General features: G+C 41.0%; 1 protein-coding gene across 4 annotated transcripts in view; it reads right to left on the bottom strand.

Annotated features, from left to right (window-relative positions):
- The window catches only part of LOC126983295 (all trans-polyprenyl-diphosphate synthase PDSS1-like), a 127,069-nt gene that overhangs the window by 11,765 nt on the left and 102,825 nt on the right, over positions 1 to 12,479 (bottom strand). For 3 of the 4 annotated variants that reach the window (XR_007735765.1, XM_050835958.1, XM_050835961.1), the window contains exons 2-4: positions 9,563 to 9,721; positions 6,288 to 6,418; positions 4,954 to 5,092 (exon numbers count right to left, since the gene is read on the bottom strand). The exons of the other annotated variant lie outside the window; for it this stretch is intronic. Coding sequence is in view for 2 of the 3 variants with exons in the window: in XM_050835958.1 (XP_050691915.1) it covers positions 4,954 to 5,092; positions 6,288 to 6,418; positions 9,563 to 9,721 (429 nt within the window). In the remaining variant the exon portion in view is untranslated. The remainder of the gene's footprint in view (positions 1 to 4,953; positions 5,093 to 6,287; positions 6,419 to 9,562; positions 9,722 to 12,479) is intronic. 4 annotated transcript variants of the gene reach the window in all.

Here is a 12,479-nt window from a genome sequence, read left to right as displayed (position 1 = left end):
AGAGGAAGGGAGAAAGGGAGGGAGCAAGGAAGGAAAGAAGAGAGAGGCAGATAAAGATAAACATGGAAGAAGAGAGATAAGCAGGAAAGAAGATAAGATGGAGATAGAGAAAGGAAGGAAGATGCAAGAAGGAGATAAAAGGAAATGAAAGGCAGAGAAGGAGACGAGAAGGGAGAGAAGAAAGGCAAGGAGGGAGATAGACAGAAATTGAAGAGAAAAGATAAGTAGACAAAATTAAGTAGGAGAGAGAGAGAGAGAGAGAGAGAGAGAGAGAGAGAGAGAGAGAGAGAGAGAGAGAGAGAGAGAGAGAGAGAGAGAGAGAGAGAGAGAGAGAGAGAGAGAGAGAGAGAGAGAGAGAGATATGAGGGGAGGTCAGTAAGCAGGTAGAAAGGGAGAAAAGAAGGGGGATAAAAGAGCAGGAAAGGGAGATAAAAAAAAAAACAGGAGGTAAGAAACTAGAGGAAAAGAAGGGAGATAACAGGCGATAGACAAACAGAGACACAAACAGGAAGGAAAGGAGTATAGAGGGAGAAAATAAAGGGAGATAAGAGATGGCAGAGAGATAGAGAGGGAGATAGACGAGAGAAGGAGACAGAGAGAGCAAGGAGGTAGAGAGAGAAAGACAGAAGAAGAGAAGCAAACAGGTTGGGAGAGAGAGCGAGGTAGGGAGAGCTCCCCAAGATCGTTAAGTACACACAACCTTTCTGCCTCATCATGCCTCGCCTCTGAACCCCCAATGCACGCCGCCACGGAGAGAGGGAGAGAGATGGAATCGAGACCTAAATGACCCCTTATTATGATGCTAAATTACCCCCTATTATGATTCTAAATGACCCCATGTTATGATACTGTGTTTGGGACCCTCGTGCATAGCTCTCTTGATTACATTACTACAAAACGAAGGGAGGAATAGCATATACCCTTGGCTAAAAAAAATGATAAATAAAATAATAATAATAATAATAATAATAGTAAAAATAATAAGTCCTTCATAAATGCTTTGGGGTGAATGTGTAAGAAGAGAAAGGGGGATGCATGAACGAGAAAGAAAGAAAAGAAGAGACAGAAGAAAAAGGAAAAGGAAATAAGCAGAAAAAAATAGTTAAAGAAAATAATAAAAAAATAAATCTGATGTTATTTTTTTTGAGTGTGTGTTGGATAATAACATCAAATCTCCGTTTTCTGCAGATTATTTTATGTTACCTAATCCCGTTTTCTTTACTTTTTCAACCCTTTTTTTTACCTCTTTTTATAACGGTGACTCGCCTAACACGTTCGTCATGCAAGAAAAGGTGGTCACTCGCTTTTGTGTGTGTGTGTGTGTGTGTGTGTGTGTGTGTGTGTGTGTGTGTGTGTTTCCTCTTTATTTTGTTTTCGCATTTAATACTTTTTACGTGAGACGGATGTGGTTGCACTTCTTATTTTCTTTCTTTTTTTATTGCGAGAATCAAGAGAAAAACACATTCTTTTATTTTCGTATGATTTATGATTATTTTATGCATTTATTCGTGCGAGGAAAGACGAATATAAAAGAGTTATCCATCAACAGAATCATATATCAAAACATTTTCTAAACTCTGATGTTCTTCCCATTTTCTATAGTTTTAAACAATCACTGAACCTTTTATATATATGTATGTATGTATGTATGTTTAGATGGTAAGTAACTCCCACCATTTTCCTTTTTTGTATCGTTTTGCATGAATAACGAAACAAATGTAAAGAGTTGAACAAAATTTTCAAAACATTACCGAACTCTATGAGCGAACACACACGAATATCAATGACTCAATTTTAAAAGCAATCCACTCCGACTCTTTAATGGCAACGGAGGATTTGGAACTATTAAACAAAAGACTAACAAATGTGACCAGTTTTTACGAATTATATTTAATGTTTAGTTACTCCATCGACAGAAAATAGACGCATATCATTGACGTATTATTAAAATCAATCAGATCAGACTCTTTAGAAAGTTTAACGCTATGCTAATAGAAGATTTTAAATTGATAAACAAAAGAGTAACAATTTTAAACGTTTCGCTACTTCATCAACGGAAACAACAAGCATATCAATGACTCAATTTTAAAAGCAATCCAATTCGACTCTTTAGAAGGTTTAACGCCTCGAGTTAGAAAAGATTTGAAATTAATAAACAAAAGAGTAACAATTTTAAACGTTTCGCTACTTCATCAACGGAAATCACATGCATATCAATGACTCAATTTTAAAAGCAATCCAGTTCGACTCTTAAGAAGGTTTAACGCCTCGAGTTAGAAAAGATTTGAAATTAATAAGAGCAACAAATATGACCAGTTTTACGAATCTTCATAAACGCTTCGCTACGCCATCAACAGAAATCAGTGACTCAATTTTAAAAGCAATCCAGTTCGACTCTTTAGAAAGTTTAACGCCCCGAGTTAGAAAAGATTTGAAACTAACAAGCAAAAGAGTAACAAATATGACCAGTATTACGAATCTTCTACAAAGTTTCGCTACTTCATCAACGGAAATCACAAGCATATCAGTAACAAAATATATACAGCAATCCGATCCAACTCTTCATAAGCTTTCCACACACAAGTCAGCGAAGATTTCAAACCGATTAGGAGTCCACGCATATACTATTTTTTTTTTTTAAACATTGCATTCTCTCTTTCCACATGTGCCAACGAAAAAGAAAAGAGAAAAAAAAGGCAAAAAATAGCAATGAAAAAAGTGTTAGTGGTTTCTTTCTCGGTCTGAAGCAAAAAGGAAATAACGGAGGAGAAAAAATTGGCCCTTTCTTGCATGACATCTGTATGTGTGTGTGTGGAGAGAGAGAGAGAGAGAGAGAGAGAGAGAGAGAGAGAGAGAGAGAGAGAGAGAGAGAGAGAGAGAGAGAGAGAGAGAAAGACAGACAAAGACAGATGCAGACAGCCAGACAAACAGACAGACAGACAGCCAATACAATCACTCATCACTCTTGCATCTGAGGCCTGGGAAGAACAAGCAACAGGCGGAGAAACCAAATCAAACAGGTGGGGCGAGCGTGCAGGTGAGCTGGGGAGGGGGGAGGTGAGAGGGGGAGGGGTAAGAGGAAGGGGGGGCAGGGTGTGGTGTTAAGTGCATGAACCTTTGAATGAGGAGGAGGAGGAGGAGGAGGAGGAAAAGAAGTGAGGATTGATTCTAACCAACCATTTTACTTCCACGGATGATACTCTTTCTCTCTTCTCTTCTCTTCTCTTCTCTCTCTCTCTCTCTCTCTCTCTCTCTCTCTCTCTCTCTCTCTCTCTCTAACATGATGCAAGACTCACTTTCTAATGTGAGGAAGGAGAGCGCCGATCGAGCACATCCTCCTTCCTTTCCAAGTATCCTTTCTCTCTCTCTCTCTCTCTCTCTCTCTCCTTCACTCTCTCCCTCTCCCCCTTCTTCCCTCCCCCCCTGGCAGTTCCTCGCACGGATATGCAGAAAAAAAGGGAAAGTTGAGGCCAGTACTATATCAGGTTATCATTATTATTATTATTATTATTATTATTATTATTATTATTATTATTATTATTATTATTATTATTATTATTATTATTATTATTATTATTATTATTATTATTATTATTGTCGTCACTATCAATATCACCATCATCTTTCTTCTATTTTTATCTTCTTTTTCTTTTTTTTGTTCATGTTCTTCCCCTATTTACTGTGTCTGTCCCATCGTCTATATCCCAAACTTCACATATTTCTAGTTTTTTTTTTTCCATCCTTTCCCCACGATCGCTCTGTCTGTCTGTCTGTCTGTCTGTCTGTCTATCTGTCTGTCTGTCTGTCTATCTGTCTATCTGTCTGTCTGTCTGTCTGTCTGTCTGTCTGTCTATGTGTGTCTGTCCACCGTCAAAGTTGCCATCTAGTTTTAACGGATAATCTTTCTTTTTTTTCTCTTCCTTTCCCTCCTTCCTCCGTCTCAACATCCTTGTGACCTAGAAATGAAACTCGCCGCGAGGCATAACTTGTTCCATACCCTTTCTCTCTCTCTCTCTCTCTCTCTCTCTCTCTCTCTCTCTCTCTCTCTTTTTGTCTTTCTTTTTCTCTTTTTCTCTTTTTTTCCTATTTCCGTCTGTTTCTCTTTCTTTTTTTCTCTATTTCTTTTCTCCTTTTCTTTCTTTTGCCCTATTTTCTCTTTTTGTCATCCTCTCTCTCTCTCTCTCTCTCTCTCTCTCTCTCTCTCTCTCTCTCTCTCTCTCTCTCTCGCCATATACGCATTTACGTTATACGCTTTCCTTTTGGGTCAGAGGCTTTCTTTTTTAACCTTTCCATTTCCCGCGTTTCACCCACGACAAGGTTTTCTTTTAGCGGGCGCGCGCGTGTGTGTGTGTGTGTGTGTGTGGGCGGGTCAGTGTGTTGGCATAAGGGCGTAAATAGCGTAGCGTGGATTAGCACTTTTCTGCCCCGCGTTAGACAGCAGCGTAACCAGAGGAGCAACAGTGTGAGTGAAAGCTGGTCAAATAAACTAAAAATATACACATTATGCCCAGTGTGATCCTTCTGAGAGAGCCTTTTTTTATTGTTCTCTCTCTCTCTCTCTCTCTCTCTCTCTCTCTCTCTCTCTCTCTCTCTCTCTCTCTCTCTCTGATGGAATAAGATATGAGGGAAAAGATGAAGAGGAAAAGGAGAAAATTGAGGAGGAAGAGACTGAGGAAGAAGAAAAGGAAGAGGAAGAGGAGCAGGAGGAGGAGGAAGAGTTGGAGGAAAAGGAGGAAGAGAGAAAGTAGAAAGATGAGAAGAAGAAGAAGAAGAAATAAAAGTTAAAGGAAGAGGAGGAAAAAGATGAAGAGAAGGAGGAGAAAACGGAGGAGAAAATGAGAGAGGGGAAAGGAAGTGAAGTAGGATGAAGAGGAGAGAGAAGAAGGAAAAAGAAGGGAAAAGGAAGCAGAAGAAGGAGGAAGAAGAGTAGGAGGAGGAGGAGAGGGTTCTGACCTTTCGCTGTCCGTAGAGGTAGTTGACGGAGGGCTTGCCACGGCGGGTGTCGGAGGCGTCCAGGATATCGTCGTGGACCAGAGACGCTGTATGTATCATCTCAGCCACCTTCGCCACCTCCCGCTGCGAGTCCAGGAGTCTAGAAGCGAGGATATGACAGTTAGACACTCCAAGAACCGGACGAGTGATCATTGAGGCAAGCAGTCAAGGATGGAAGGTCGTTTAAATGATTCGTCAGTCAGTAGAACAAGCAAACAGGTAATGAACTAGTTAACCAAGCAAGGAGGAAAGGTTGTTAGGTTGTTTAGACGTAGAACCAAACAAGTGATGAATTAGTTGACCAAGGAAAGCAGAATGGTTGTTTAGGTTGTTTAGACGTAGAACCGGACTTTCAAACAACCAAACAAGCGATGAATTAGGTAGCCAAGCAAAGAAGAAAGGTTGTTTAGGTTGTTTAGACGTAGAACCGGACAGTCAATCAACCAAACAAGTTATGAATTAGTTAACCAAGAAAAGTGGAATGATTGTTTAGGTTGCTTAGACGTAGAACCGAATGATGAACTTTGTAAACAAGCAAGGAAGAAAGGTTGTTAGGTTTCTTAGACGTAGAACCGGACTTTCAAAACAACAAAACAAATGATAAATTAGGCAAACAAGCAAGGATAGAAGGTTGCTTGGGGTTTAGTCAATCAGTCGAACAGCAGAACAGGCGATTAACTGACTAAGCAAGCAAGGTAGAAAGGTTGATTATAGATGGCAACAGACCGTACTGGATATTAGTAAACACAGCGCCACAGTGGGCCATCCGGAGACCTGTCTAATGTCTAAACGGGTCTCCGGGATGTCAACGGGACCACAGATATTGATTGATTTTTTTTTAACAGGTAAGGAGACAGTTCAAGGGCGTAAAGAAAAATATATAAAAAAAAGCTCGCTACTTACCGTTCCTGAATTGATTGACTAAAGGCTAAAAACGAGTTCACATGTAGCAAAAAAACTATAGGGATTGTAATGCTTAGTACTGAACAACTCCACTTTAGTATATTACAAAAACATAAGTGGACTCTACATTGTTTACGAGTGGTTACTTTATAAGGTAGAGCATCGCTGTTACCATGGAGACACGAGCGAGGGGGGAAATGATAGCCGAGACGGTCTTTTTTTTTTATAGCTAATGAGACAGTTCTAGGGCGTAAAGAAATATATATAAAAAAAGCCCGCTCTAATTAAACCCGGTCTAATTAAAGATGTGTAAGTAGAGGTGAGTGTTGGTAAGTGTTAAGGTTCCCGTGTGTGTGTGTGTGTGTGTGTGTGTGTGTGTACCTGACTCTCACCTGTCGTCATCGTGCAGGTGTGTGTTGATCGCCCGGGACATGAGAACCGTGATGAGGGGACGCACCGCCTTCCCCTGCCCGTCGAAGTAGTATTTGGCGATCCTCTGAAGGTCGAACTGAGACTCCAGCTCCTAAGAGACACGGATATGCATAAACACATAGGGCGGAGGAAGACAGGATGGAAAAGTCTCTTGCTCTCTCTTAAAGGTTAAAGAACATATATAAACACACAGAACGAGGGATAAAGAGGATGGAAAAGTATCATGCTGTTTCTTGAAGGTTAAAGAACTTATATAAACACACAGAACACAGGGTAAAGAGGATGGAAAAGTGTTATGCTGTTTCTTAAAGGTTAAAGAACATATATAAACACACAGAACACAGGGTAAAGAGGATGGAAAAGTGTTATGCTGTTTCTTAAAGGTTAAAGAACATATATAAACACGCAGAACACGGGGTAAAGAGGATGGAAAAGTGTTATGCTGTTTCTTAAAGGTTAAAGAACATATATAAACACACAGAACACGGGGTAAAGAGGATGGAAAAGTGTTATGCTGTTTCTTAAAGGTTAAAGAACATATATAAACACGCAGAACACGGGGTAAAGAGGATGGAAAAGTGTTATGCTGTTTCTTAAAGGTTAAAGAACATATATAAACACACAGAACACGGGATAAAGAGAGTGGAAAAGTGTTATGCTGTTTCTTGAAGGTTAAAGAACATATATAAACACACAGAACGAGGGATAAAGAGGGTTGAAAAGTGTTATGCTGTTTCTTAAAGGTTAAAGAACATATATAAACACACAGAACACGGGATAAAGAGGAAGGAAAAGTGTTATGCTGTTTCTTGAAGGTTAAAGAACATATATAAACACACAGAACACGGGATAAAGAGGAAGGAAAAGTGTTATGCTGTTTCTTAAAGGTTAAAGAACTTATATAAACACACAGAACACGGGATAAAGAGGATGGAAAAGTGTTATGCTGTTTCTTAAAGGTTAAAGAACATATATAAACACACAGAACACGGGGTAAAGAAGGTGGAAAAAGTATCTTGCTGTCTTTTAAAGGCTATAATATCGACGTTGCCAGATTGTCGTACACTCGTCTTCATATCTTTGCCAATTTCCGACCCAAAAACTTCCTCCTCCACCCCAATAACTGCCTTCATATATAGTTATCGTTAAAATGGTTAATTATTTATGTTTTTTTGCAATAGCTATGACTCAGAAACCGGTAAATACGAGGCTCTGAGTACGATAATCTAGATACGAGGCTCTGAGTACGATAATCTGGACACGAGGCTCTGAGTACGATAATCTGGATACGAGACTCTGAGTACGATAATCTGGACACGAGGCTCTGGGTACGATAATCTAGATACGAGGCTCTGAGTACGATAATCTGGATACGAGGCTCTGAGTACGATAATCTGGCAACGGTGGGTTATATTGAGACACGAGAACATAAATAAACACACGAAGGTCAAGACAAACAGGATGGAGGCGCCTTTTGCTGTCTCTTAATGGTTATATTGTGACTCCAACGCCTGAGGGGCACAAGTAGAATCAATACAAGGAGACAAAATATATAAGAGAAATGTATTTTCCTTTCACTGATATCGCTGAGGAACACAAGATTAAAATACCAAGGAGAAAGAAAAGCTAAAAGAAACGTATTTTCTCTTCACTGATATTGCTGAGGAACACGAGATTAAAATACCAAGGAGAAAGAAAACATTAAAAAAACGTATTTTCTCTTCACTGATATTGCTGAGGAACACAAGATTAAAATACCAAGGAGAAAGAAAAGATAAAAGAAACGTATTTTCTCTTCACTGATATTGCTGAGGAACACAAGATTAAAATACCAAGGAGAAAGGAAAGATAAAAGAAACGTATTTTCTCTTCACTGATATCGCTGAGGAACACGAGATTAAAATACCAAGGAGACAGAACAGATAAAAGAAACGTATTTTTCCTCCACTGAGAAGATTAAAATAGCATCGAACAGGACTCCCTTTACTGCTACGTAAGTGAATCTCCATAATAAACCTGTTCTCCATTATCAGTTTCACACAAGCAACTTCACTCAGACACATGACCTAAGATTTGCCTTCTCAGAATAGCTACGCGCGAGGGAGAGAAAAAAATGTTTCCAGAATACTTTCATTAACTTATTTCCTAGAAGCGAACGAGTCTTGACATGAGTGTGCGGGAACAGGGGAAAGGTGTTTGGGGGAAGGGGAACAAGGACTTATCACGATTATTTTGTTTGCTGGTTGGTGACCCTAATGAAAAAGTTGGAAAGTTTCGTTTAGTCGGCGCAACATCTGTGGTCATATGCCGGAGAGAGACAGAAGAGGAAGGAATTATAAGAGAAGGGAACAGACCCCAGGAGACGGGACACAACCCCCGATTGATACCTGGTACCCATTCACTGCTGGGTGGACAGGGGCGTAGGGTATCGGAAATGACCCGAATGAACATGAGGGAGAGAAAACAAGGGAAAGGTGTTTGAAAAGGGAGGGAAGGGAAGGGGAACAAGGAAATGTGAGCAGGACAAATCTCACGCTTATTCTCTTTGCTGTTCGACGACCCGACTGAACATAAGGGAGAGAAAACAAGGAAAAGGTGTTTGGAAAGGGAGGGAAGGGAAGGGGCTAAGTCTATTTATAGCAAGTCAAGTCATACGCAGTTTTGTGGGAGGAGACACAGCAGAGGCGTGGTTTATGCGTGACACTGCTTGGAGCCAAACTAGAGAATGTAGAAACAGGGATTTAGAGAAAACAAAGGAAGGCGGACTAATTTAAATCAATCACTTCAACATGCCCTCCCTCACACCCCACACCGCCGGCCGTTTGTAGGCATTGGAATTACAGTCACGCAATAGCACAATAAAAAGGCATATTTTTTTTTTCGTCACTGGCTTGCCTGAACGCACTGTGAAAGAAGGCAAGCATGCACATCCAAAGTGCACACACGGCCGCAACTTTAGTCACCCCTGAACTGGCGGGTATTTTTTTTACCTTCAAGTGACGTCATCCCGCTGCTCCGCCCCCTGCGCGTACCGGTCGCAGTTTTGAAGCGGAGTGTCTTGACTTGGTATATATAGACTTAGGGAAGGGGAACAAGCTTCAACAAGGATATGTGACCAAGACAAATCTCACGTTTCTTATATCTTTGCTGTTTGATAACCGACTGGACACGAGGGGAAGGAAACCACGGAAAGGTGTGTGCAAGGCAAGAGCGAGAGGCCGTTCTGCTGACTCACCTTCTGAATGTCATCGAACAGATGCCTCAGGTCGTCTTCAGCCAGGGCGGCGGGGTGGGGCGGGGCGGGCGCGGAGATCTGTCGCCCCGGTTGTTGCACCTGTCGCAGTGGCCGCCCAGCCGAGCTCAGCCTCCGGCAACACCCCCGCACACGCCCGGACTGCGGAGGAAAAGTTGGAAAGTTTCGTTTAGTCGGCGCAACATCTGTGGTCATATGCCGGAGAGAGAGACAGGAGGGGAAGGAATTACAGGAGAAGGGAACAGACCCCAGGAGACGGGACACAACCCCCGATTAATACCTGGTACCCATTCACTGCTGGGTGGACAGGGGCGTAGGGTATCGGAAAAGCCGCCCAAGTTTTTCCACTCCGCCCGGGAATCGAACCCGGGCTCTCTCGATTGTGAGCCGAGTGTGCTAACCACTGCACCACGAAGCCCCCCGGACTGCGGAGGATATTTTGGAGGAAGGGAGTATTAAAAAGAAGTTTTGGATGTGAAGTTTGTATATGATAGATGTTTATGATGTTAGTTCATGATGATAAAGTTTTTAAAAGAGAAAGTTGGGGAAAGGATTTTAAGTTTGGTTTTGCTGGATTAAGTTTCAGAATACAATGTCGAGTTTCAGAATACAATGTTTAGTTTCAGAATACAATGTCTAGTTTCAGAATACAATGTCGAGTTTCAGAATACAATGTTTAGTTTCAGAATACAATGTCTAGATTCAGAATACAATGTCGAGTTTCAGAATACAATGTCGAGTTTCAGAATACAATGTCGAGTTTCAGAATACAATGTTTAGTTTCAGAATACAATGTCTAGTTTCAGAATACAATGTCGAGTTTCAGAATACAATGTCGAGTTTCAGAATACAATGTCGAGTTTCAGAATACAATGTTTAGGGTGCAAAGTTTGTTTTTGATGGATGAAGTTTCTAAAAGAGGAAACTTACAACAAGACTTTGAGCTTGTTTTTGATAGACGGAGTTCCAGCATTCATTCAAAGCTTAGTAAGTGATGATTGTTAGACCGCGAAGGAAAATTAGGAGTGAGACGAGAATGGATGGACGCTACAAAAACCTGGTATAGTGAGACTCGTTTAACACATTCCGATGCCTACTTCAAATCCAACCCAACGACCCAAATACCCAACCATCAACCCTCACCAACACTACTCCTCCTCATTGCTTTTTTTTTACAACAAAGGAGACAGCTCAAGGGCACAAAAAAGGAAACTATAATATAAAAAAGCCCGCTAATCTCTGCTCCTAAAAAGAATCAAAAGAGGTGGCCGAAAGAGAGGTCAATTTCCAAACCCAATCTAACCTAACCTAACCAACCCTCACTGAACATAACACAATGCTTCCTCATCGATTCCTACTTAAAACTAAACCCAACTACCCAAGCAACATAACAATCAACTCTCGCTAACATCTAAACACCTACAGCAAACCAAACTTCCTCACTAAGACCTACACACGATCGCTCCTCCTTCTCCTTCCCACCCCCTCATGCATAACCCCAAGGCCGGACGATGTTCCTGCCTGACGCAACGCTGGACCGGTCAACGCTCTCAACAGGCGAAGAGCAACCTACCACACTCAATAAGCCAGACGACCTACTCTACGGTTCGTATCATCAGATGCTCCCACCCCTGACACCAAATATTTCCAAAGGCCAAAAATGAGGTTAATCGAGTTCTAATGAGTGTTCTTTTAGGTTCACGGTACAGAAGAAGGCTCAGACTACCACCAGGGTCATAAACGTACCCCTGGAAATGCCCTAAACTCCCACGAAAGACTAGTAAATTACGTGTTCTTGGGCGCAGAAATGTTTAAAACGGAAGTCCTGTTAATAGGAATGCTGTTGGCGGTGGAGGTGAAGTTGACCCATGGCGAGCCCCTGAAGTGGATGACGAGGCAGAGGGAGGCTAGCGGGGCTCTCTCCACCTCGTGAGGATCGAGATGCAAGTCAGAGTGGAATGAATGGAGCGGATGAGTCGTAGAAAAGTAGCACACGGGGACGACAAAAGATGGAATGTAGGAAGTGCCGCCCCTCCGTTAGACTACCAAAGCTTGTTCCGGATGATGAAGGCTACTTTTTTATCTTCTTTTGTATGGTAGTGATGAGTTTTCTTTATTCTTTGTAGGCTAGTAATGAGAGTTTTTTATTTTTTTGTATGGTATTAATGAGTTTTCTTTATTCTTTGTAGGCTAGTAATGAGTTTTTTTATTTTTTTGTATGGTAGTAACGAGTTTTCTTTATTCTTTGTAGGCTAGTAATGAGTTTTTTTGTATTTTTTTGTATGGTATTAACGAGTTTTCTTTATTTTTTGTAGGCTAGTAATGAGAGTTTTTTTATTCTTTTGTATGGTAGTAACGAGTTTTCTTATTTTTTGTAGGCTAGTAATGAGTTTTTTTTATTTTTTTGTATGGTAGTAACGAGTTTTCTTTATTCTTTGTAGGCTAGTAATGAGAGTTTTTTATTTTTTTGTATGGTAGTAACGAGTTTTCTTTATTCTTTGTATGCTAGTAATGAGTTTTTGTCTTTGTTTTATAAGTTACTAATGAGGTTTTTATTTCCATCATTTTTTTCCTTGGAGTGTATTCGAAAAGCCGACCCACGCTGACTGCTTCGTGAATAGCTATGACCCGAGTAGTCGTTTCTGCGGCCTAGTTTGCAGGGATGAGTTAACATTCTACTCAGATGGCCGACGCATCCTACACTGACATGCATTCAAGAGTATCAAGGAGTTCAGGGAGTGCTCAGGGTGGAGGGAGTATGCCAGAAGTCACACTGATCTCTCCCAGTCCTATAAATAGTGTCTGACCCGTCCGCCGCCAGTTTGGGACACCTGTAACACTAATTACACGTTTCCACCTTGCATCTCTTTAAAAAAACTAAGCTACACTAAACTAAACT

Source organism: Eriocheir sinensis, chromosome 53, assembly GCF_024679095.1.
Source record: "Eriocheir sinensis breed Jianghai 21 chromosome 53, ASM2467909v1, whole genome shotgun sequence".
NCBI lineage: Eukaryota > Metazoa > Arthropoda > Malacostraca > Decapoda > Varunidae > Eriocheir > Eriocheir sinensis.
Note: the sequence above shows the minus strand (reverse complement) of the source record. Positions and strands in the feature narration are given on the sequence as shown.